This window comes from Stylophora pistillata, chromosome 13 (assembly GCF_964205215.1).
Source record: "Stylophora pistillata chromosome 13, jaStyPist1.2, whole genome shotgun sequence".
Lineage (NCBI taxonomy): Eukaryota > Metazoa > Cnidaria > Anthozoa > Scleractinia > Pocilloporidae > Stylophora > Stylophora pistillata.
The window spans coordinates 10,315,549-10,341,235 of NC_142531.1; the positions used below are offsets into that span (position 1 = coordinate 10,315,549).

General features: G+C 37.1%; 5 protein-coding genes across 5 annotated transcripts; 1 reads left to right on the top strand and 4 right to left on the bottom strand.

Annotated features, from left to right (window-relative positions):
- Nucleotides 1-1,769: 1,769 nt before the first annotated feature.
- LOC111340865 (uncharacterized) lies at nucleotides 1,770-4,751 on the bottom strand. Its single transcript, XM_022947783.2, has 3 exons — nucleotides 4,625-4,751; nucleotides 3,688-4,085; nucleotides 1,770-2,489 (listed from the first exon to the last, which is right to left on the bottom strand). Exons 2-3 carry the CDS (start codon nucleotides 3,858-3,860, stop codon nucleotides 1,976-1,978), a joined length of 687 nt encoding a protein of 228 aa, XP_022803518.2. The 5' UTR covers nucleotides 3,861-4,085; nucleotides 4,625-4,751; the 3' UTR covers nucleotides 1,770-1,975.
- Nucleotides 4,752-5,055: 304 nt separating this feature from the next.
- On the bottom strand, nucleotides 5,056-16,467 carry LOC111340873 (uncharacterized). The gene is made up of 12 exons (XM_022947792.2): nucleotides 16,421-16,467; nucleotides 16,264-16,330; nucleotides 15,796-15,912; nucleotides 12,779-12,827; nucleotides 12,116-12,234; nucleotides 11,959-12,013; nucleotides 11,233-11,348; nucleotides 10,770-10,838; nucleotides 9,827-9,908; nucleotides 8,294-8,839; nucleotides 7,324-7,541; nucleotides 5,056-5,518 (listed from the first exon to the last, which is right to left on the bottom strand). The coding sequence occupies exons 1-12, from the start codon at nucleotides 16,432-16,434 to the stop codon at nucleotides 5,492-5,494; spliced, it is 1,479 nt and encodes a 492-aa protein (XP_022803527.2). The 5' UTR covers nucleotides 16,435-16,467; the 3' UTR covers nucleotides 5,056-5,491.
- A 23-nt stretch (nucleotides 16,468-16,490) lies between these two features.
- Nucleotides 16,491-20,011, top strand: LOC148717554 (uncharacterized). Its single transcript, XM_088742856.1, has 3 exons — nucleotides 16,491-17,300; nucleotides 17,496-17,683; nucleotides 17,830-20,011. Exons 1-3 carry the CDS (start codon nucleotides 16,711-16,713, stop codon nucleotides 18,741-18,743), a joined length of 1,692 nt encoding a protein of 563 aa, XP_088598982.1. The 5' UTR covers nucleotides 16,491-16,710; the 3' UTR covers nucleotides 18,744-20,011.
- On the bottom strand, nucleotides 18,755-21,559 carry LOC148717555 (uncharacterized). Its single transcript, XM_088742854.1, has 2 exons — nucleotides 21,357-21,559; nucleotides 18,755-21,215 (listed from the first exon to the last, which is right to left on the bottom strand). The coding sequence occupies exon 2, from the start codon at nucleotides 21,201-21,203 to the stop codon at nucleotides 19,506-19,508; it is 1,698 nt and encodes a 565-aa protein (XP_088598980.1). The 5' UTR covers nucleotides 21,204-21,215; nucleotides 21,357-21,559; the 3' UTR covers nucleotides 18,755-19,505.
- An 820-nt stretch (nucleotides 21,560-22,379) lies between these two features.
- LOC148717556 (adenosine receptor A3-like) lies at nucleotides 22,380-24,350 on the bottom strand. The gene has a single exon (XM_088742865.1). It carries the CDS (start codon nucleotides 24,266-24,268, stop codon nucleotides 23,342-23,344), a length of 927 nt encoding a protein of 308 aa, XP_088598991.1. The 5' UTR covers nucleotides 24,269-24,350; the 3' UTR covers nucleotides 22,380-23,341.
- Between the last annotated feature and the right edge of the window lie 1,337 nt (nucleotides 24,351-25,687).

Sequence of the window (25,687 nt, forward strand, 5' to 3'; positions counted from 1 at the left end):
AGGCGTAAAGATCCCAAAGTGAGCACAGTTGAGAAGGTAAACAAGAAACACTGTCTCACTGTCATTAATAAATTAGTATAAATTTGCTTGTTTTGTTTGTTTGGTCGTTTTTCCACTATATTTTTCATTCAATCAAAGGGAATGTTGTTGGAGAGGGAAATGACCCCCAACGACATTTTACTCCTTCTCACCATAGAAGATGGCACATTTGTTTTGTAGATCTATGCCAAAATAACTTTGGTCTTACAAAATATGATGTCTATAAGAATAACAATTTATCCGTGAGAAACACAGCCTCTGTTATGCTCAGCATCGATATCACATGATAATATGTTTACCTATGTTAAATATAATGTTTACCTATGGTTCAATGTTTTATACATTATTTGCATGCAGTCAATGTGTTTCATATAAAAGAATGTTATGATCTGAACACACCTGAAATGACAAATTTTTTAAAAGAATTTTCAGTTGATCAAATGTTGAATGCTTTCCTCTTTTTACAATCACATATATTCAAAGTTCAGTTGCTGAGTATTTTAAGAAGTGGTCTAGAAATTCATTTGGAATTTAAAAATGTTGCTAAGATAATATCATGATTCAAAGAGTATTGCAATAAATACTATTATTATCCAACTACACCTAGACGAGTGCAAATAACGCCATAGATGAGTACAAATATCACACCGTATTTGTACTCGTCTATTGTAGTACCGGTTAAACAGGTTTTCTTGCATCATGCAAGCGAAGAATTGGATTGTAGTTACGAAAAAAAAAAGTGGCGGACAATTTGAATCATATTTCTGACGACGAAGAGTCAGAATGGCTGGCAAATATAGGTCCAAGTTCATTAGATGAATCAAACGAAGAAAAACAGCTTGACGACCAGAAAATTTCATTTAATGAGGAAAATAGAAACAGCAACACAACAATGCGCCAATTCCATTCCGCTTTGCATACTTCTGTCACGCACTCCCCGTAAAGAAATATCCACGAAATTCGCCTGCACTGAAATAACAATTTGGGGTGTTGGATAATAAATAACTTATTAGACGTTTTGTTGTGTAGTATCGCTGCGTATTTTTAGTCGTTATTTGTATTTTGACTTGCCCTACGGGTTTGTCAAAATACAGCACAACTTGTAAAAATACTCAATGATACTACACAACAAAACGTCTAATAAGATATATTTATTTCATAATGGAACACCTAAAAAAGTTTTTTTTAATTGTTCCTAAAAAATTATCAGGGGATTTATATGCAGCTAAAAATCAGTTAGATATATATATAAGAAGACTGTGTTTTGATTTTCTGTAGTACAGTGCTCGATACATAACAGTAGAGCACAATATGTTGAGATAGGAAAAAACAAAAGGACTAGTGTAGTGAAGTCCCTTTGTTTTTTCCTACCTAAATATATATATTTATTACACGACTCTGGCAGTCAGAGGGCCAATAACTAAAATCAACCAATCAAAATGCTCTATTGCCAGTCAATACTCTCTCAGTATTGGACCAGGCACTGTCCCAAATGGTCCCACATGATACTGCACTTGTGTCCCTTTGAACTTCAGTCGTATAATAAATCTCTTATCAACCAAGATTGCTTGGGACCGTACTGGAAGAATATCAGCCCTCAGTCCTTTTTGTATGGACCTCGGGCCGATATTCTCCCAGTACGGCCCTCGCGCTTGGTTAATAAGATATATATATGAAGATTCCTCTTGGAAATAATCGAAAACCTCTAACTAAAAAAGGCATTCAACTAATTGTGCTACCAATTAATGTTTATTATATAACTTCAGAAAATTAAAGATCAAAAGTTGACAGAAAAATCAACTGAAGGAAATTCTATTTAGAAGACCTATTTACAAAAAACAAAGGGCAAACATTTTAAAGATAATTCAAAATTACCCAATTTCTCAAAGCACCAAAGACTTTAAATATTACATGTACTACATGTAATACTACACAACTATGTGTACATCATTTCAGCCATAGCTGACATAGGCTTCGGAAAATAAAGCAACTGATCAAAATATGCCGCCAACTCTTCAGGCGTTGTGTCATCAAAGTTCATTCTTGCGTGTCTTTGGACATTTGCACCCTGAAATCTTCTGTGTTGTCTACTGCAATCAACTGCAGCCATTTCCCTTGATAGAAAAGACTTAGGTACAACTTTGCCTTCTTTGCTTGAATTCCACACACTCTTTGCCAAAAGAGATTTCTTGCATTCAAGTTCACTGTCACTATGTGACTCTCTTTGGTCTTCTCTACATCCTTTCTTTCTTAGGCTAACACCAGCTTTATGTCTTCTTCTTCTGAAACCACAAGCTTGTTGTTTCTTGTAGACATCAGAGAAAGCTTGTTGATTCTTGTAGACAAATGTTGGCTCCCTGAGGATCTTTCTCGCATTCTGTATTCCACCAATGTTTCTGCTTCTCAAACTACCAGGAACACCCAGACAGGTTTTCCTACGAAGTCTTTTACTAAAGAGAAAATAATAAGAGAAAAATGCCAGCTCCCTTAATGAAAAACATGCACAACTTTGCATGCACGTAAAATATGCAAAAAAGGCTAGTAAATTGCATTCACACATCTACAAAAAGCATACAAAGACATTGAAAGATAATGGTTTACAATAATGAATGCAAAATCATACTGAAAGACCAGAGCAAATTAAAAGTAAAACTACATGTTCAGCAGTTAGTGAATCACAAAGTGTACACTTTCAAATTAGCTAGCTTTATGCCACTTTTCCCTTCCTGAGGCTGACTTCATCTGGACATGAGAGACTTTGAGGTGCCAGTTGACAAAAAAAAATTGGGAAAAATTTCCATAATCCTTCAAACACACCTAGTTGATTTGGGCTATTAATTGCTTGTAAAGGTATGTTTGTAAATGGTAATTAACTATTGAGCCAAACCAGTAGCACTTCGGATACTATGTAACTATCATGATCATATTTCCGATGTAGAAGTGCTCTGTGCAGGCAGAAGAACAAACGTCCTATCTATCAAGACTGACCACAGAAAAACGATGACACAGCATAAATTAAAATTAAACTTTCACACTTTTTTTGGTCAATCTCTCAATAAGGTAAACTATAATTCCCTTACCTTTTGAATTTAAAGGAAAAAAGAAATTATGGAAGGATTCGACGAAAACCGAAATACGCATTCCACGGAAACCGAAATGCTGGCAATACGACTATCATTTCGATTTTCGTACTCGCACACGAGAATATCTGAAGTCATTTGTAACTACCAGTGAATTGAAGCATACAATTGTGGCCCTAATACGAAACTTTAGATCACCACTATATCTTGGGAAGTTCTCACATCCTCAAACTCCGCCTGAGTTTTCTTAATTCAAAAGGAAAAAAATGTTTTGTCATTTCAGTGGTCCAGATAATGCTTGCTGATTCACGTGCTTTCGCGCCTTAATATTGTGTCTGATCGAACTATACCCTTTCTAAGACAGAATACTTTCAAATAGTATTAACGATGATAATTAAATAACTCCCCTCAAAAGATATTGCGTCAAATAAAAAAAACAAGGAAGACAAAAAACACTTGATTTATCGTCAAAAAGACCTAGTTTCTCCGACAATATCGGACTTTATTCGACTCCCAAACAAAAGTTGAAATTTACGAAGAAAACAGGAAGTAAGTAATAGCTACTTACGGTCCACTATCTACTCTGAGTTTCATGAAAATCGCTTGAAGATCTTTTTCCGGGCCTTTCGCCTTATTTTTCCTGATCTGTGGTTCTTTTTCACAAGCGTTATTTTGACAATCGCTACCCTTGTCCGCCATGTTGTGTTTTGTTGGCAAGCACGTCTCTATTGATGACGTCATCTACAAATGAAAGACTGACAGGGGAGGGAGACAAGTAGGTTTCGCGTTTCGCGCCATTCTAGGATTCCAGTCCAGCATCTTCTCTCTCTCGTTGTCTTCGACGGTCTATACTTTTTGGTAGCTTCTAAGTCTATCATCAGTGACAAAATTTGGACCCTCCTTCGTCGTTCTCGAAGCTTTTGCGTTCTGTAGTGAGGAAGCCCACACAGTGAGGGAGCCCGATTTCTATGTTGGGGATAAACGAGGCGTGGTCACAAAGCTTGTTAGGGAAGTATTTTGGCAGTATCAAGGAAGATTATTAATTACTTCCCTTATCAAGGAAGTAGTCTGCCGTGCACAATCTCATTAACAAAATGTAATCGTTCACAATTCATGTTTTTTTGTTTTTTTGTTTTTTGTTTGTTGTTTGTTTTGTTTTTATCCTTGTTGGTTTCATATGAGCCGGGGTTTTTGTATCATCATCAGCCATTCGTTTGCAATGCAAGTTTAACGGTAAATCATCGAATGGCCCTACGAACGGACGGGCTTTCATCCAGTATTCCACGGCATGGTTCTTGCTTCGATGCTTATTTTATGCGTGAAAAACAACATTAATTCGTGTACTGGCGTCATGAATAAGTAGTCTTGACAAAACTCCAATATTTGGTTTTTACCCAGGACGTAAACTAAAATACAAATAACTCATATGACGAAGCACATCATGATGAAAAGTAACTATTTAGTGCAGATCGTCGCTGTGGTATGGGAGAAAAAAATGTACGTACCGTTTTCCTCGACGTTTAATCGAGGGGGGTTCTCAGGACAAAAATTGAAGAACAGATAACGCGCATAAAGGAACTCTACAAGCACACGGAGATAGAAATAACTGAAACTGAAACGGAAGAGAAACTACTCTCCCGTACTGATTCCGCTGAAGTTGAAGGTGAAAGTGTTATGAATAAATGCCAGTGGAAACAGGTTTTCCTGGTTTATCCGCTATTTAGGAAAGTGAGGGAGGATGGGGGCGCTTATTTTGAGTGGAGCGCTTGATTGAAATTTTGAGTTAAGGGTGGGCGCTTTTTCTGAGGAGGGCGCTGATTAGAGCGCGGGTGCTTATTTGAGGAATTACTGTATATGTTGACAATACTCCATAAAAGTCAACGGGGGACGCCTGGACACTTATTCCATGGTAGACACAGCACTTATTCAAACTGTCTTGTAGTAAATAAATTTTAATCTAGATTTCTCTGATAACCTTATCTTCTTGACCGAAATAACTTGAAATTCGTTTGCAGTTTTGTTTTTCAAATGCTAATCCACCTTCCAAAAAAAAAAAAACACAAAAATAGAAAATAAAAGTAGAATATATATATAGCCTAGAAGAATAAGGATAGCGAACATTGCAGCAGCATCCGTGTAAAAAACACCTTATAGAGATTCCCTCAGTAGACTAGGTACGTTCGCATGTCTTAAAGAGAAGTACTTGCTTAAGAATTTTTTTGTCTGCGCTACTTTTAATATAATATATTTGTAAACATTGCACAAACTATCAGAATGGTAAACTTGCTCCTCCCGACAGTCGGGCCCAGTTTCTCGCACAGTTTTTCTGCTTTTATCTTTTTGTTTTGTTTTGGTTTGGTTTGGTTTCCCGGCTAGTCCCAGTTCTCCCAATCGTCATCCTGTGAACAAAAATATTAAGAAAAAAAAATGATCAAAACTAACAGTACTGGTGATTCTGTCACCCAACCAAGGCAAAGTTGAATTTCATTGTGATACACGATTACACAAAGGGTATGGAGTGCTTTTGATTGAGCGACGCTAACAAAGTCCAGAGTAATCATAACAGCAATTCAGAACTTCGAGACAGAAAAAAAAAAAAAAAAAAAAAAGAAAAACACCCAAAAGTAAAACCAAGCAAACTGCCGGAAAAGCTGGTGAAAAAACGCGAGTGACGAGTAACGAATTGGGTAAGTCTGGAAACTGAATAAAGGGGGTATGTTTCTAAAGAAACTGTGGTGCTGCGTCGGTGGGGGTAACAAGGTAATATCAACTAAGTTGAGATTGTAAATTGGCCACCGTAAAGAGTTAAGAAGCTGACGTTTCGAGCGTTAGCCCTTCGTCAGAGCGAAAGACGAAGGGCTAACGCTCGAAACGTCAGCTTTTTAACTCTTTACGGTGGCAAACCTACAATTTAAACTTAGTTGATATTACCAAGTCTGGAAACTGATTGGTTGAGGGTGGTGCGAGTTTTCTAGACCAATCTCAAAGGCGGAAACAAACCAAATCGCAAATCAATCTCAAATTACTTTCGAAGCTCATTTGATAATTGTTCTGTGAACGAACTCTCTTACGTAACATTATTTCCTCTCCGATGAGAGAAGAAACCAAAACCTTTTGCGACGAACTCTTCTTTTTTTCAAAATGTAAACTGTGTAAGAGCCTATTTAACTGGAAGTAATCTTTTTTTTAATTGTATCTCTTCTTGCGCCGAAATAAATACATCTTATTAGATGTTTTGTTGTGTAGTATCGCTGAGTATTTTTACGAGTTGTGCCGTATTTCGACGAGCCCGTAGGGCGAGTCAAAATACAACTAAAGACTAAAAATACTCAGCGATACTGCACAACAAAACGTCCAATAAGTTATTTATTATCCAACACGCCAAACTGTTATTTCAGTACGGGCGAATTCCGCGGATATTTATTTCGGAGAGTGCGTGACAGAAGTATGCGAAGCGGAACGGAATTGGCGCGTTGTCGTGTTGCTGATTCTATTTTGTTCAATAAATGAAGAAATTTCCTGATCGTCTAGCTGTTTTTCTTCGTTCGATTCATCTACTAAACTTGGATGTATATTTGCCAGCTATTCTGACTCTTCGTCGTCAGAAATATGATTCAAATTGTCCGCCAATTTTTTTTTTTTTTTTTTTGTAACTACAATCCATAAATAGCGTTATCTACTGCGAAGGATCGTGCATCATACGTATTTAATACCGCAGTTCAAAATATATGAACTTCATATATTCATTGTATCTGATTTATCATCACGGGTTTGTTACGAATCAACTTAACGGCCTGCTCCCAGTTGGCTTGTTAGCTCAATTGGTAGAGCGCTGCACTAGTATCGCAGCGGTCAGTGGTTCGAATCCCGTACAGGCCTGATTTTTTTAAGGTCTGATTTTCGCTATTGCATAAATAGCGCTATCTACTGCGAAGGATCGTGCATCATACGTACAGTCCAATTGTTCGCATGCGCGATGCGAGAAAACCTGTTTAACCGGTACTCTAGAGTACAAATACCGCGTGATATTTGTACTCGTCTATGGCGTTATTCGTACTCTAAGAAGTGTAGTTGGATAATAAGGATGCTTACTCTCATCAAATGAACGGTCGAACGTCTAGACAAAACAAAACAAAACAAAAAATACATAGTACAGTGCTGTTAAGTGAGATTTTAAAAGAACCACTTTAAACTACTGACTCACATCAAGATCTGCAGCACCATCATCAGCATTTTGTTTTTTATTCGCCATACTTTCCATGATTCTTTTGACTTCCTCTTCGGACATCTCTTCATTAAAATCGAGATCATCATCAACATCGTCCCAATCCACATCTTTGTCATTCACATTAGGCACCAGTACTCCACTGCCGGAGGAGTTGGAGCTCCCGCCAGATCCAGTTCCAATTTCTTTAGTAACAGCTGAGTAGAGAAAAACCGCATTACCTTACAACGGTCAAATTCTAAAACCAAAATATTTCTGACGTCAGACTCTGAAAAGCTGGTTTACTTAGTTAAGACTGATTCCTATTCCCTTCCAAAATATATCAACGACATATCGACTCGATCAAAGAACCAAACGATTCACGGTCACTTAGTTCCATAGTCATTTCGTTCCAAGATCCGAAATATAGTCATATCGTTCTACTACGAAGTGACATCGAACTTAAACTTATCCCCAAGGCAATGTATTGTAAAAATGGGTGGCTTGACTTGGAATTTTATACATAAATCAAAACAGTACCTTTTCGGGTCATCCTCGCTGCAAAAACCTGACGAGGTTTTCTTTGTTTCATGAGGTATTGTTTTGCTGTACGCTATAGTTTATAATGTTTTGTTGTCTTTGTTTTACGTCACTCGTGAGCTTCACAGGTTTTTACACCGAGGATGAGCCACCTTTTCTTATGGTCTTAAGTAACAACATAATACATGTACCTTTTTTCTGATTTTTTTAAACATTTTTCTAATGGTTCATCTGTTATGGTTATTTTTCCTTTGACTGCTAATTTTTTAGTTTCCCAGGGCACCCATTTATAACACCTTCAGCTGACGGGTTTACTCTGGTTAAATATATTATTGGTAGTAGTAATATTATTATTATTATTATTATTATTATTACTATTATTATTATTATTATTATTATTATCATTATTATTATTATTATTATTTGTTACCTTCTTTATCAACATCAGTCTTGAGGTCTTCATCACTTAGTTTTGACCACGAACTGTCACCAGAGCCGCTGCTGTTGTCACGTTTATGTAAAGTTGTTTGAAGCGCATCATCAGCCGTTTCACCGCTTGCCATACTTTCAGATTGCGTTCCTGACGGCTCTGAAGAAGCAGGTTCAGGCTGATCGTTAGATATCTCTTGATCATTTGGTTCAGTCTGTTTAGTTCTTTGTGAAGGTTCCTCATCTGGTTTGCGAAGGGAAATTTTCTGCGACCTTTCCTTGTCCACCGACTCTAAACTCTTCTCTCCACGAAGTTTCTCACTTCGAGGCAAGAACGTGGTAACAGTTTTTCCATGTTCTTCCACTAGAGCACCTAACAGGTTCACTTGCTCTTTAACATCTGTTGTGATTTCACCCGACTTCTCGGCCTTCGCACGTTCTTTTTCAATACTTTTTAAAGGATTTTCATCAGGGAGGGCGTCTTTGTTATGATCATGTTTACTTGTTTGTTGAATTTCTACTAAGGGCTCATCTAAATCCCACAAATCTAAAAGGAAATAATACTAAGCTGTAATTTGTGATGAGAAACAACGGTTATCATTTCATAGGTGGAATGAGTATTAATAAAGCAAACGCTGAGGAGACTTGGGCTTGAATATAGTAGGAGGGAAGGGTAGGCAGACCCTCCTCTTCCCCTCCTACCCCCTAACCTTCATACAAGTTAGCTCACTGAAATTTTCAAGCAACCTATTCAAACAATCTAGGGCAAACTTCAAGATAAAATTCAATGGCCTTATCCCAAGTATGAAACATTATGCGAAAAACCATTTTTGTACGCAACCATGTTTCTGGTGTTTACTACTCACATGAACACATGATGTAAACAAGTTTAGTGAGTGAAAAGCCCAGAAATACTCTACCTCACCAGTTTGAGAACAAACACAAGCATGTCAGCTTGGTATTCTGGTTTCAAGGTGAGAACTCCCTAAGTCCAAGTAAAGAAAGTTTCTAGAACCAAATTACTACTACAAATGCCTTGAAAATTGCTTCAAAGCCAAATAGACTGGTTTGATTTCAGTTAAGTAAAATAACAGCAATCCATATAAAATCTACAACTGAGAAATGAAAGGAAGTATGAGTGAGTGTCAAAAAAATAAAGGTCCCAAAAGCCAAGTAGAAAAATATAAAATATTATATAGAGTCGATGTAAACTAAGAGGAAAAACAAGCAAACTCTCTGATGCACAGGAAAACATGGGCAACAGGACATTTCAGTTTAGTACCTAATTTAAACCAAAGGTGGCAGGATTTTCCTAACTCAAACAGAGTGCAAAGTAAAGCAAAACTAATTTGCAATCTCAAAGAACTCTCCACACTCAATTGAATCTCACTCTATCAGATACCAAGACAGGATTTATTATTGATAAATTAAATGGATACAACATTAATTATTTACTTTGTATCTCCTTAAACAAAAAGAGTGTTGGTTTGACTACAATTTGAAAGACATAATACAAAAGAAATTGATAAAATACCTTCATCTTCATCTCCCCAACCAAGATCTTCATCGTCTGCTTGGTTTGCCCTTGCTACAAGTGCAGCTCTCTTCTTTTCTTCCTGTTGAACATTGCACTTGTTGTTAATCTGTTCTGACAGTACAGTTAGGAATTTCACCTTACAAAATCACTACAATTCTAGGCAAAAAGGTGTTGAGAAGGAACAAAAATATAAAAAAAGCAAAGTCATTCGATATAAAACCAAATAGTTAGAGCTACCAATTAAACAACCTGCACAACAGACAGAATATCAAATTAATTTTTAGATATCGACAGTAAAATGGTTATGGACAATGCATGTTTCTGGTGTTGACAGCACACAAAAGCATTGACTGTAAGAGCTTTGGCGTGTGAAAAACCCAGACAAAATCTATCTCACCACTTTGAGAACAAGCAAGCATAAAAGTTTGCCATTCCAGTTTCAAGGTGAGACCAAACTGTGGTATAGCAATAAGTCACAGAATTCACCAGCCAGTGATGCTTAATAAAAGATTGAACCAATTTCTATTCCAAGAGCATATGTTTAAACCTCTTATTTTTTTGGAAATGTCTTATTTAAAAAAAGAAAAAAAAAAAGGGGGGGGGGGAATGTTACATGTGTTGTATAACACTAGTATAAGGTAACATCTTGAGATTTAAATAAACTTAATTAAACTTTCCCATCAGTAGTTAAGCTACTCTATCTTTAATGTCCTGTGGGGGACACAAGTTTTATTAGCTTCCAGCTTTTACTGGGTTTCATCACCACATTATAACTAGATAACTCCAAATTTTCATTTTATCTAGTTTGATTCTAAACTGTTATAAAATAATATCATTATAATTATTCTTTTAAATTTCTGTACACTGATGTAATTTTTTTTTGTACATGTGTAAGCAGAAAATAAAAAGTGAACATAAAATTAAACAGTGAGAACCATACCTGCTGAAGTTGATGTACTCTGTAAAAATACCTTTGCCAAAAAAGAACATGGGTGACAGCACTTGGCACCTAGAGAAGAAAATTTCTTCTGAAGGTTGTTTTTCTATAGATTTTTGCATTACAACAAGAAAGTGAGCAGAACATTTGAAGCTTAGTAACCAGGCATTACATCAGACGCAAAAATGGAAATTGGCACTGTCATTCACAACACCTTTTTCAAATGTTCCCGCAGATAAGCCCCACCCCCAATTTCTAATGACAAATTTTGGGGAAAAAAGTGCAGCTTATACGCGGGCTTTTACACTACTAATTTATCTATATATTTACTGATCTGTTTGTCCACTTATTTAATTATTCATTTTTGTACCCATTTATTTATTTTATTTTTATTCACTCAATTATTCATTTGTTTATTCATCATTTACATTTTCAGAAAAGCTCCATCTAAAAAACTATCACCTACCAACTTAGCATATAGTGCCCTGATCTCTGGGACATTGACGAGCAGCTCAGAGATTTCTCCTTTGTGTTCCTCGGGATCAAATGTTTTACACCATTCTTCAAACATCCCTAGATGGCCTGATGAAATAATGATACAATTGTTTCAGCTGCACACTTGAGTAAATCAAGATTTTAGAGAACATACATTAAGAGTCTTTGATGGCTGTAATTTTAAAAAATCAAGTAAATAAACCTTGTGATGAGTTGTGACATGAAAAACTTAGAAATTTGAATAAACTACTTAGCACACAAGTTTCTTGCAGCTCAGTAAGTAAAACATCCAACCACACAAAAACAGTCCCAACTAAGGTTCAAATCCTGGAACATAGAACTTGTAATTTTGTTTCATAGGTTTTTTGCTTGTTTGTTGTCTTTTGTTTTTCCAATTTAAAGCTTGCTCATAATGAGCATTTAATGTTTAGAGGCCATGCACTTTTCCAAATAACTTTGGTTCTACTGTGTACTAAGTAATTAAAAGTGAATATTAAAGTTTAATTTAAAGGTTCTCTTGAAGTTTAAAGAGTTCGGGAAAAAGTTGAACCATTTTATATACCACCGGTACCTGGCAAATTTATGTTTGTTCATATAGACAGGTTGGACAGATTCTATAAAATGCTCTTCTTGCACAAATTTCTTTAGTGAACACGAAGGTTTTATTAGAAATAATCAGAGCCTCTCCAGTACCTACCATCTGGTTCTGAGCAAAATGTGGCTGGGTCTGTTTGAATTTCAAGAAGGCGTGCCTTTTAAAATAAATTGATAATAATGAGCCAAGAGATAAAATCTGACATGCACATGATATGATTTCACTCTTAGAAAATATTTCAAATATAAACTTACTGTACCTGCTTCTTGTCAAAAACTGGCTCAGGACCATCGGAAGTGACTGCTGCCGCTGCAATGGCTACTTGAGAGATGTTATCTCTTAAGCTGGTGGACAAGGACCCAAGAAATTTAGACACACCTGGAGGGTGAGAGGACTCAAATCAATGTCATAGCAGTCATGTTAAAGAGTAATCAACATTTGAAGTATATACCACACTGATTGCCTGGTTTGGAAGTGCTTAACAAGCACTATTCACCTCCAAGCAACCAAAGAGAGAAAACTGAGGGTCACACCCATTTTTCAGTATATCAGTGATCTTCTTTTCAGGCGGAAACTGGTAAAATTACAGCCTGAAGTACACCTTACCACAACAAGTAGAAGGATTGCTCCACAAGTTTAAAAATTTCTATTAGCTGTCACGATTAAATAAGAGAGAAAACTGTATATTGACAGAAATAAACTAGTTGTTTGGTTTCTGTGTGGAATAGACTAAAAAAATTATTCATTTTAATAGTGACCTCCACTTTGGTGAAAAATTGTAAATTATTCTCAAAAATACTTTAGTTAATTCCTTGAGACACTCTAATTGGTCAGTACATGTGTTAAGATGAAAGCATGTCAAGACAACACAATTCCTCTACTACTTAAATGAGCAGTAACATATTTAATTTATAATTCGTACCTTGTTTTAGACGAGCTGAAGTGCCATCTTGCTCTTCCTCTTCATCTACCTAATTATTGTGTAGAAATAGAAACATTAAATGATAAAAAAACCTCTCAACATTGGTTTTTGAGTGTGTGTGTGTGTGTGTGTGTGTGTGTGTGTGTTTGTCCACTACTTTGAATAACTCATCCCTTAGTGATTTGTCACTTAAAGGGAAAGTATGGTCTAGAAAAAGTTTACGTAGATCAAAAGTTCCTTGCTTAAATTGTCCTAACTGGCTATTCATTTGAGCTAAAAGCATTTTAGTTGCAAACAATTATGTTCCAAAAATCGGCATTTTCAAATTGAAATCTGCCATCTTTGTTATGACATAGCGATAGTCAAACATGCTAAATTATATCCCTTGCTGAAGTGGATGCAAACAAGGAAAAGTAAGGTGATGAGGGCGCTGCCTATTGAATTCTCAACTTGGATTTTAATCTAGTGAGAGGATGTAGTACATCCATTTATGTTTCAAACGAAACATGGCTCATCTTCAGGGGAAGGAGATACTTCTGTTGGGGAGAAAGACCGAGAGAAAGTCAAGAAAATGAATTTCAAGAAGAAACGTCAACCCGCTCAGTCGCTCATATCTTGGAAATCGCGAGTGGTTCTCTTGCGGCAACTGTCAAGAGAAACCTATGAAAAACAAGAATGTATCCTCCTAAGAATTAAATGTACTTGGACACCGACTCAATTCAAAAGGCAAGGGTTTTTCCTCAAACAAATCCTAGCTGTGGAGTGATAGTTAATACTTAGCTAAAGAAGACCGCAGTGCCCACGACAAATTCATTTTACACTGCTACCTCGGAATGAGATGAACTATTTTTGCAGTTACAGGAAGCCAGCTTTGGTGTATAACGGAACACAAGCAATTTGGAACTAAGATCAGCCCCAGTTAGCATGCAACAAGTTAGAAAATTAATGACAGACTTGAAGATCATTCTTCATATGCGTTGACACCGACAAAATTGATTTCAAACACTTAGCTGCCAAAATTAACGCTGACAAAAGGCAGAAGTTAATTGTTACGAATTAAATTTTGTTTATCTCAGCATTTACCTTTAATTTACAAAGTTGTTTTTCAACTTTATTGCTTAGAATTAGCTTCAACGCAGTATTTTTCATTCTAAAATGTTTGAAATGTCGCGACTTGTGAGAAGTAGAGCTTTGTTATTTCCGACGCGCGCCAGAAAATCACCTCTGTCGTACACTGTTTACATTATAAATTACCTCAATATAATTGAAGCTAAAATGAAACTTTCGATTTCTTTTGAAAGCATAAGCACTGCATAATTACATCAAGTAGTTGGTTCAAAGACATAAATATTTTCATATTATTTTTATCAATAATAATAATAATAATAATAATATAGATCCATTTCTATAGCGCATTTCCATGTAAATGCTGTAACGCCCTTTACAACACTGTGCAGGGGACTTTTCCAAACTGCCAGTGGCAGTTTTACAATTAATAGAGGAGAAAGTTTACAGATGCCCCCCTCCCCCCATTCCCAGTAAACAGGCCAGACCACATCACAGTAATCTCGTGATGTGGGTTCTTTAACTTCCCCTGCCAAAATTAACTGATTGATAGGTGCAGGAGATGGGACCTCTGGCTTTACGTCCTTTCCGAGAAGAAGAAGCAATGTGAGTGAAGCATTTTGCTTAAGGACACAACATTAAGCTCCAGCCAGGACTTGAACCCGGGCCATCTGACCCAGAGTCTCAATATGATATAGTGAAATATGGGCGCCTGCCTGACGGAGGATAATTTGTACTAGTCGGAAACATGTTTGTCTTGATAATTTGCTAGCAATTTATTAAATGTCATGTAGTTTTTTTCTCCGCAGGAGAATGTGAGTGTTCGGCTAAAGAAAATTTACTCGATGGACTCATAACAGACTTAGGAAATACAAGATACATTTGTACACCGCTTGGAAAAGCACATGATGTTGTAAATCGGCTTTGGTCAAGGGTGGTGATTGAAAATTTACCACACACGGTGTACCATCATTACAAGCTTCAATTTATTCGCTTACAATAAAATGGTTTGAAAAAACTCATAGAATAAATAGTTGAGAGCTGTGATGAATATGGAAAAGGTAAGCATAGCTTTCAGTTCGAAGCAAAGGTCAACAAGGAAAACTTACATGCTTGTATATCTCGCTGGAAGTCTTCATTTTGGAAGTTCTGAGGTTTTACAGGGTTCAGCAAGCTGTCGTCGCGGGTCATTTTTGCCGGCTAACTTTTTTTTAATATTTCATTTTCCAGTAGCTTGTAGAAGCTTAGACCTATTCCTTTTGAATTTTAGTATATATTTTGACATTCAAAAACAGGACAGTTCAGCTCATTTCAACTATTGGGAGTATTAGAAATTGTTTTCACAAAAGGTCAAACTAGTCAACAAGAACAAAGTGGCAAACTAAGTTTGACTATTGCTAAGTCACAATGACGTAATATCCAAGATGGCATTTTTCTAACCAGGAAAGTTGTAAAAATGGGCAACTTCGAAGCGCTCTTGTCGCTAATACAAAGCAAACTAGACAAAATGGCAGTTATTTTCAAACTCCTGAGGAAAAAGTCTGATTGAGATAAACCTTTTCTAGACCATACTTTCCCTCTCTCTTGGGCAAAGGACTTACATTATAGTCATTCCCATTGGAGATGTCTTTTTGTTTCCCTGGATTAAATACTGGTGAAATCTAACCACATTTAGAATGTTCACACAAAGTAATACCCATTACATTCCAAAATGAGACTGTCACACATATGGACTGCCCATCACCCAGGTTCACATCCAACTTTAGACAACTTGTCTAGAAAAACACTCCATCTACATGGCTAAATAGTGAAATTGTATACCATGTTAAAACATCAAGATCCCAAAAACTATATGCAGTTTGGGGCACAAAACTCTTTCAGCCAAATTACCCCCTCCACTAACCAGTACACCTGTTGACATGAATGTAAAGAGTTATTTACAATGCAAATACCTTGAGGCTTTCTTTGACAGCATTAGCTGTATCAGCTACCACAGCTGATGTGTCATGCTGAACAGTGTTAACAAACTCAGTTAGATCTTGTTTCACCATTGTCATAGCCTCTGCAGACTGGTGAAGAAATAAAAAAAGCAAGAGCTGGTGATTCAATAGCTTTCACTTAATAAGTAAATATCTTTCATCTCTTTAGATTGAATCATTGTCTGAACAAATCAACTGTTTAAGATAGAACAACGAACATCTCAAATTTTACACTCTTTACTTGCCAGTATACATCTACCATGTTGAACTCAGTTCAGCCATGGTGAACACATTCTCAACGGAATTCATGAAGTGTAAGCTCTGCTCATTGAATATAAATAATTCTTTAAAGCCGTTATCATTGTGAGGGGAACACAACGATAAACCGTTCCAATTTCGAAAAAAAACGTCTCAAACAAATTTAATACGAAACGAACGTACCTTGTTTCGAACAGTCGATAACAATTCTGTCGCAGAGCTCCATGTTCCCCACCAGCTAGATCCACCACTATGAAAACATAAAGTATATTACAGATGAGCGATCTTTTTGATGTATCAAATAATCAGGTTTAAACGTCTGATATTTCTACGTAGTTACCTTTCTTCTGCCATGTTTTGCTATACCTGCATCAAGAGTCTCCGATATCGAAACGCGCGCAATGCATTCTGGGATCGTCTCATATAAAAAGTGGGCACCAAGCGTGACAGCGGCCATCTTGATAACTAAAGCATCGTCAACATTTATACACTTTTACCTCGCGATTTTACAATTTTTTCCAGTTTAAATTAGATCATAGTTTGTATATAGTTTTAATAATAGTTTGTATATAGTTTTCACTAGTTTGTATATAGTTTTCATATAGTTTTCTCGTCGTTTTTGGCGTGGAAATGAGCGAGACAAGTGAGCTTTCCCTCGAGGAAGTCAACACATGGAAGGTGGACGCTCTCAAGTTATTTTGCCGTAAACGAAATCTTAAAACTTCTGGAGCTAAAGCTGAACTTGTAGCCCGTGTGTTTGCAGCATCAGAGATGGGAATCCAAGTACAAGCATCGGCTAAAGAACTAATGTGCATCACGGAGTCTGAGAGAGCGAAGCTATTGTTTACTCCTGAGGGCAGCAAGCTTCCCGATCCTCTTGGGCTAAAGGACGGATGGATTGATGAAAAAGATGGGCTAACATCATGGCCTCCTATATTTCTAAGTGACATTACGAAATATCTGATGGCTGATCATCCTGGAAAGGATATTAAACTGCACGAACGGGTCATGAATGAGTACAAAGAGGGGAAAGCATACCGCTTATTTGACTCGGGCTTTCTGAAAGAAGTTTTCTACCATGAACTAGAAAATATGGATTTTTGCTTCTTGAAAGCAAAATGTACGCATTCGATGAAGGTTGGTGATACACCACATACATCATGGATTTGTTCAAGAAAAAATGGAGAGATTATCAGTGCCTACTGTACCTGTACTGCTGGGTATGTTAGACTTTATGTTTTATAAGACTTTAACTTGTAACTGATGCAAAATTTAAGCCTAAAATATCATGTTTATCATATACCTCGATTTTATGACTAATGTTGTTGGTCTAAGCTCAATATATATTATACTTTAGAATGTTTAAAATATTATGTCTATCATATACCCTAACTATTTGTTATTTCTTGTTTCAGTATGAGTGGTTCTTGTATTCATGTGATGGCACTGCTGTTCAGAATTGAAGCAGCAAACCGTAATGGTATGACAAATCCTGCATGTACGTCCAAAGAGTGTGTGTGGAATGTTCCAATAGGAAACAAGACTGTAATCAAGCCCTCTAGAATTTGTGATATGGAGTGGAAGGCTTCAAAGCTAAATAAAGGTATGTTATTATGTTTAAAATTCTAAACAAAGTATTTACAGTATGTATACTGGATAGACATAAGTGTTATCTGGGGACATAAATAAGAAAGTTCTTATTAGCTTGTAACCTAGCAATTAATTTACTTTTATTTTGTGTTTTTCTAGAGACGACCAGACCTGCCATCGATAGTCGCCGAAAGTTATTCAATTCACATGAAGAGTTGAAGCCCCTGACTCCAAAAGGAAAGAGGAAGTCGTTTTATAATAATTTGAAGGACTTGTTGCCAGAATCGGCATTCATCAAATTAGCAACGGCTGAGTTTGAGGAACCGTGTTCAACTTCCGTTACAATAGAAATTAATACTGAAGTACCTGAATGTGTAATGCCTAAGTCATCAAAGAAAGACTTAAGTGCTGATGATATACATCTGATTGAACAAGGCACCATTGGTCAGTCTGAGAATGAGGCATGGCACGATTACAGAAAAGGCCGATTAACTGCCTCTAATTTCTATAGAGTGTACACAAAAGTTGAAACCCTTAAAACTAAGGGGGGTGATGCACAGGAACTAGTGGACACAATCCAGGGTAAAAGTAATGGACCATCGGAACATTTACCTGCTCTAAAATATGGAAGAAACATGGAGAAAGTTGCTAAGGATAAGTATGTGAAACTGTTTCAGAGGGAGCACAAAGATGCAAAATTCAGAGAGTGTGGACTATTTATTGATGAATCTGACCAATTCATTGGAGCATCCCCTGATCTGCTTGTTGAATGTTCCTGTTGTGGATTAGGGGTGCTAGAAGTGAAGTGCCCTTATTCTATTGTTAATGATTTACCATCAGAAGACAATCTTTCCTACCTGGTAAAGATTAATGGCAAAATTGTCTTGAAAGAGAAGCATGCATATTTTGCACAGATACAGGGACAAATGGCTGTGACAAAGAGAACATGGTGTCACTTCCTGGTCTACACCCAAAAGGGTTATCATCTGGAGCTAATCAAGTTCAATAATGATTACTGGGAAAAGATAAAGCAAAACCTAATTTGGTTTTATAATAAGTATTTAAGTGAATGAATGCTCGTTAATTATAACTTGATACAAAACTTTATTTACATGGTGTAAACACTAAAAATACATTTGTACATTTTATATACAATTTAGAATTTTTACAATTTCATATCTGGAAAAACTGGTCTGACAGTTCTAAATTGAACTCAAATAGTCTCTGAATAGAACAGTAAAATTGTCTGTTGTGGAAACTGGAATGGATGAATCAAATCATGAAATTTTATACAAGTAATGCATTGACCACACTTCAGTATGATTGAAAATGTTACAGTTTGATATTGTTTGCAGTTATATATATAGTAATAATAAATAATATATTATTTATTTGTGTTCAGCGACACATGAGCTGGGAAATGAAGAAAAATATTTACAAATTATATCTAATGATTGTAATCACTCTACCAGAATAATTTTTCTCTTGTGAGGTCCTTGTGGTGCAAATAATATAACAGTTCTTATTCAGAGTGCACATACTTAATAGCTGAAGCATTAAATGGTACTAAATCATACTAATACTTAAGTTTCTTGTTATGTACCATTATCAACACTATTTAGTATTATTTGGTACCATTTGTATGAAAGATTAAGTGATTGCACTCTATACTAGTTGCTAGTAAATACTTAGTAGAGCAGAGATTTTGAATAACATTTAACCTAAGAAAGAACTTAGACTAATACATATTGGTATCCTCTAAATTTATGAAGTTTATATTCTTTCATGGGTTAAATGCTGTCAATCTTTTTAGCTATTTGTACATTTCTTGTTAATCATTTTTTACCCAAGGGTCTATACAAGTTACATAAGGCTGCACAAATAAGTACAATGTTGTCTATACTGCCAAGCAGTGATATTGGTAGTTCATGCTTTATCAGTCTAAACGTCTTCAACCGTCTTATTGCTTGCTCAACAAAGATTCTAAGATTTGCAATTTCTTTTGTTTTAGCAACTTCAGCTTTAGTGAACTGCTCTTGTCCACGTTTACCAGGGGGGATGTGTAGTCTTGAGCTTCTGATTAAGAGGTCTTCAGCAATTGTGAATCCACGGTCTGCCATCACTTCATCGCGAGGTTCAATGATATCATAAAATGATGATTCTCTTGTCAGATGCACATCTGAAGTTCTCCCTCCCCATGCTTTGGATAAGAAATTGAAAAAACCATGTGGTGTTATTGATACCAACAGCTTAGCAGTGTTGTGATGCTTGTAGTCTGACCACGTAGCTGCTCTAAGGTTTGGGTCGCTTGGGGTTTCAATAAATATTTCTGTGCAATCAATGATGTGGCGTACATTAGAGTAGCCTGGCTTTTTAAACTTTGCGGGCAAAGTTGCTTTCACAACATCGATGGAGGGATTGTAAACCAAACATTTAAGTTCACTTGCTAGGATTTTCACCCAGGTAGTAACAACATTTGTTACATTTGTAGTTGAAATTCCAAACCTCTGTGCTAAGTCAGCATTTGTTGATCCAAGTCGAAGTTTCATTAAGGTCAAAAGAAACTCATCTTTTTCTGACAAAGCTCTTTTAGGGCCAAACTTATTTGGTGTTTTTTTGAAGTTTCTTCCTTTTTTAGTAGATTTTTTTGGGCCACTCCAGTAGTTTACTTTTTTAATGTTTCCCTTCACTACTTCAAACAACTTATTGAATACTCGTTTTGATGGTAGGCCGGTTAGTAGACGAACAGATGAATTTGTTTTCAAATCAGAATGTTCTAGTCCCTTACGCTGTCTGGCCTTGAGTTTTATCTTACATGCTTTGAGTTCACTTTCAAGTTCTTGGAGTTTTTCTTTGAGATCTTTGATCTCATTGAACTGCTCGAGTCTTTCCTGCAAGCATTTTTCTTTCATACAGAAGTCAGGATCTTCTAGGTTGTACCAGCCAAACGAATATGCATGATCGTGAGTGATATGGTCGGGTCGACCGGCAGTAGTACAATGTTCTTCTTCTGTTATAAACGAGGAACTACTTGGTTCTTGAATCACAGGAGCATCTTGACTATCATGTGCATTATCTTGAGTATCATCTTGAATATTATCTTGTGTATTATCTTGAGTATTATCTTGAGTTCTTAAACGTTTCATTTCTTCTAGTAATGATGATCTATCAGTAGGCGGTTTACGGTTACGAGTAGACTTTGTCTCGTAGCCCATTTTGAGTACAGGATCAGGGTTTTCTTTCGTGGGTTTCCCATCAACAAAGTGCTCATTGCAGACTCTCGACGAATTATTAGGTTGCCAGACTTCTCCTTTCGGGCCTTTTCTCTTTAGAAGATGGATCCAGCGCTTTCTACCCTCATTGTTTTTGCGTTCAGTAGGGAACGGAAATAGCTTGAACGGCAGCGGACAGTCACATGGCGGAGTGCCGTGTAAACAATCGTGAACTTCGCATTGCTGTGAAGCCCATTTCTCAAGCTTTTTCCCACTGTTATGGCACCCAAATACTGCACAATTTCTGTGCCCAAAGACCATGTCATTAAACGGCTGCAAAGTAATAAAAATACGATGAGAATCTTTGACTTTTGACAGTTGTTGTATTCGCGAATGTCACTCGCGCGCAGGATTGAATCTACTACCATTAAAAGCTTAAAAACAGCTAAAACAAAGTTAAAATTTGTAACTTACCTTTTGAATATAATACCCACGAAGATTATTTTCCAGTTGATATCACTTACAAGAACAAAAAGACTGTATTATAGATAACGACACGCTTCAAAGAACGCATTGAATACAGAGACACACGCCATATTGTCACGCTTGGTGCCCACTTTTTTTGTGAGACTATCCCAGAATGCATTGCGCGCGAATTACCTTCCGGAACTCTTGATGCACGTATTTTCTGAGTATGACGAGAACGTCATGAAGACCACGGTTACAAAGCTGTCGTTTGGTGCTTCATTTAAGACTGAGGGAATTGCTATCGACTTCGTACAGGCTACCACAGCAGCGGTACGCTTTGCTCAAAGATCGAGTCGGAAAAAACTTCGAGTGTTTTGTTAGATTCGAGAAATTATTTTACCCAGGATAGCTATTGGTAAATACTTTAATAATTGGCACAGAAAATAGTTGGCTCGAGGTCACAAACGCGCTCGGTCCAGGGATCATTGCAGACTATAGCAGTTGGGTTAAGTCTGTATGCTAGCCATCATCATCATGTCATCATCATCATGTTTATTTGTTCAAGCAGGTTGAATTTATTGGCAACTGTATAAGCTGATGTGGACCTGCTGTTTTCCCACCCAACCCACCCCAGGGGAGTATATCCAGCACACAGTAATCTCGTGCGTGGGAAATTAACGTCTCTTACCCTTTACCCTTTAAGAGACGGGACCTCCGGCTTTACGTGCTATCCGAGAAGACGAAACAATATGAGTGAAGTGTCTTGCTTAAGGACTCAACGTTAAGCCCCAGCCAGGACTTGAACCCGGGCCGTTTAACCCAGAGTCCAGCGCACTGACCACTGGACTACTCTCGCCTCACATGGCCCTTACAGCTGTAGCTTATCCCAGTTTCCCAAGTATGAAGCAACTAAAAGAAATACTGCTTCACTATGGATGGGATGCCAGTCCATCACATGGTTACCTTCCGCATTTCATCAGGCTCCCCTGACAATCCGCTGGCACCCATGCCATTTATACTCCTCGACCTTTGTGGAGAGAGGCACAGTAGGAAAAAAGAGTTTTGCCCAAGAAGACAAGACAGTGAAAGACTCAGTAAATTATCAGGCCCCAAGTCATATTTTAAAATTAAAATTTTAAAAGTAGAGAAGAAGGTTCTTGCACCCTAACCCGGTCTATTTTGTTTCTTTAGCTTAGTGATAGTTTTATTGTATAATTCTTACAATTTTTGAAACCACCATCTCGAGAAAAAAAATAGTTCAGCTTTACGGGCCCGTTAATTAAGTTACTTGGGGCCCGTTTCTTGGAAGTCCCGGTAACTTAACGGGCCCTAGCTTAAAGCTGTTCTGTTTTCATTCAAGATGGGGATTTCAAAGGTTTTGAAAATGTTACAATAAAACTGTCAGCTAAAGAAACAAAAAGGACAGGTTTGGGCGACAGAACCTGCTTTCCTATCCTTTAAGTTTTGATTTTGAAACGTGGCTTCGGGCCCATTAAGTTACCGGGAGAACAATATTACAATGTATTAACATTACAATTTTCATTTTTCGTTAACTTTGTCATTTCAAACAAAGTTAAACAAAATTAAACAGCGAACCTTTCTACGTAGAGAATTTTTTTTATTATGGGTAATGTTTTTTTGTTGTATGTGTGCATGCAAGAAAAAAACACATAATTACTGAGACATCGTTCCCTGACCTTCTGATGTTCCTCTGGTGATTCGCATAAACAAAGTTTTCATGACCGAAATTTTATGGCTTGTGCACGATCTGTTGACTCTTTGTTCTTATCGAACGACAAGCATATGTCCCTTCCTTCTCTTCTAAAAACCTTATGCATTCATAACTCAGGAATGTCTTTCTAAATGATATGGATGCTAATAAAAGTTAATAATGATTTTTTCTCCACCTTTCCTTCCCTTCTAGCGATCGTATTTTTTATGAATTGTCTATCAAAGCATCAATAGATATTCAACTATCACGATTTACGAATTCATTGAGAGCAAAGTGCATTTCTAATTGTCTTCTTTACCGCTTGTCTCACTTCTTTTATCTTCCAGCAGTATATAAGCGGATTTAACGTCGAATTAAAGAAAACGACGATAACTGTTATTTCCCATATGACAAGTACATACGGTGGGTATATTTTAATATAGAGAATCATAATTTCCAGTATACTATATGGCGCATAACAAGCAACTAACGCTAACTGCACCCACAGAGCGCTGTACACCGCCTTTTTGTATCGCGCCATGTTCAGTGAATTTGGTTGGCCTAATTGATCGAGCACTTGATTCTGATGATGACTGAGAGCATGAAAAATCTTTGCGTACGAAGCAATTGTAATTACAAGGCAAGATGGTACATAGATACGATCAAACCAAAAGGTTATATTGTGTTCTAAAATGAGGCATAAACCAACGAAAATGGATAGAACCCAAAATGTAGTCACAACGACATACGTGCGCTTCAAAGTTACAACATGTCTATATCTCAGCCCTAATAACAGAGCGAGAAGTCTGTCCACGCTTATGGCTGTCATCGTCGACAGAGATACTGTGCATAATGCATAGCTTGCTGTGAAGAGAGCATATATAAGGTATGAACAGAGACTCCAATGTTCGTAAGCTATGGACATCCAGTAGCTAACATACAGAGGCTGGCTAAGAACGCCAACCAATAGATCAGTTGTGGCCAGAGTGCGATACAAGTGTTTGGACGGCGGATGAAGGGAAGAAACTCTTCGAAGGGAAACAAGGATAAGAGTATTCCCAAGGAATGCTGTCAAGATGAAGAAAATTCCGACCACTGAGAGAGTTATTGATTGATCTCGTAATCCATCTTCCATAGAGGGACAGCATCGCTTGCCTAAAGATGTCTTCATCTGTGTTCCAGCTCCCGTTAAATTTGTCATAGCCATCGTTTTTCAGTCGCTTTGCGTCTCCGTCGTAGGTTATGATCTGATCACAACGGCAGATAATGATTTTGTCTTTAGACCACAAAAAAAACCACGATCACGTAAGCTTTACTTTCTTAAAAATAATCACATATCGGCTTCCTCAGTATGTGTTTATCGGTCTTCCTTTGTTTCATTCTCTATAAACTCTCTTCTTTTATGTCGGGATATTCCTGGTAATTTTCCTTAATGATTACCAGCAAAAGTTAATATATCTAGAACTGTGATCCCATTTTTTTCTCAGATGCGCGTTTGACTATATCTATAAGATAAGGAATTATTTTGATATAAATCCAGCTGTTATGTATACCGTACGGCAGGTGGAGTTTTCCTCGTTGTAATACTAAAAGAAAGTTTGAATTAGGTATAAATTAGCATTAGAGCTAATGTGGCTGGGAAAAGATAAAGACATAGGTGATATTCTTATTATCATCTGTCGGGCATTGTGGCGCATGATAGAGATCGACTTGGGTATTTTAGGGGTATCGAATGGTCTTGGCGAACATTTACGAGCATGTGAGCAGGGTTTTTATTTTTGCGAGCACGAGCGGTACGTTGTCAAATTTTTCTTGCGAACAGCGAGCACTTTAGAAAATGCAGATGGCGAGCAGCGAGCACTTCGTAAATTTCCGCTAGCCGGAAACTCTCTTTTATTAATAGGATACGTTGTTTTGCGCCAAGTAATAGCTAATAATCTAGCTGACACCTCCAAAACAGAACAATAATAGATACAAAGTTAGGGCGGTTCAACCAGTCCTAGCACCTTACAGCCAATTGTGCTCTGCTTCATGCCAAATTACGTCACGTAGCTTCACGTGAGTCAGTCAGGGTGGACGGTCAAGAACTTCAAGAGTTCTCAAGGAGATGCACTGTCTCAAAAGCCCGCGATCTAAAGTTATCCAGCTCTTTTTAATCCGACGCTAAAATGGAAGGTATGTTTTTTTTTGGTTATATAGTTCTTATGAATTGTAAATAACGTGGCATTCGGTCTAACAATCATTTCGGGCCTTGGTTTCGATAACAGGCAAACTTCTAGAATCTAACCGATTGCAGCACAGGCAGCCCAAGCTCTCTTTGAGAACCACACAAGGAACACAATTTGCATATCGATTTATAAGGATTTGTATGGGATTTTCTACAAGATAGCCATAGAGATAGTTAAAAGTGAAAATATTAAATAAAAGTGGCTTACCTTATTCCATACGTGTGTTGCTTGCTCCTGATGTCGTTATTTTACTGATTTCACTTGATTTAAGCGGTTTTTTTTAATCCTGGTTTTCTCTTCTTAAAGAGAAGACAAGTGTCTTCTCTTTAAGAAGAGAAAACCAGTATTCAAATCAGGTGAAATCGGTAAAATAACGACACCAGGAGCAAGCAACACAC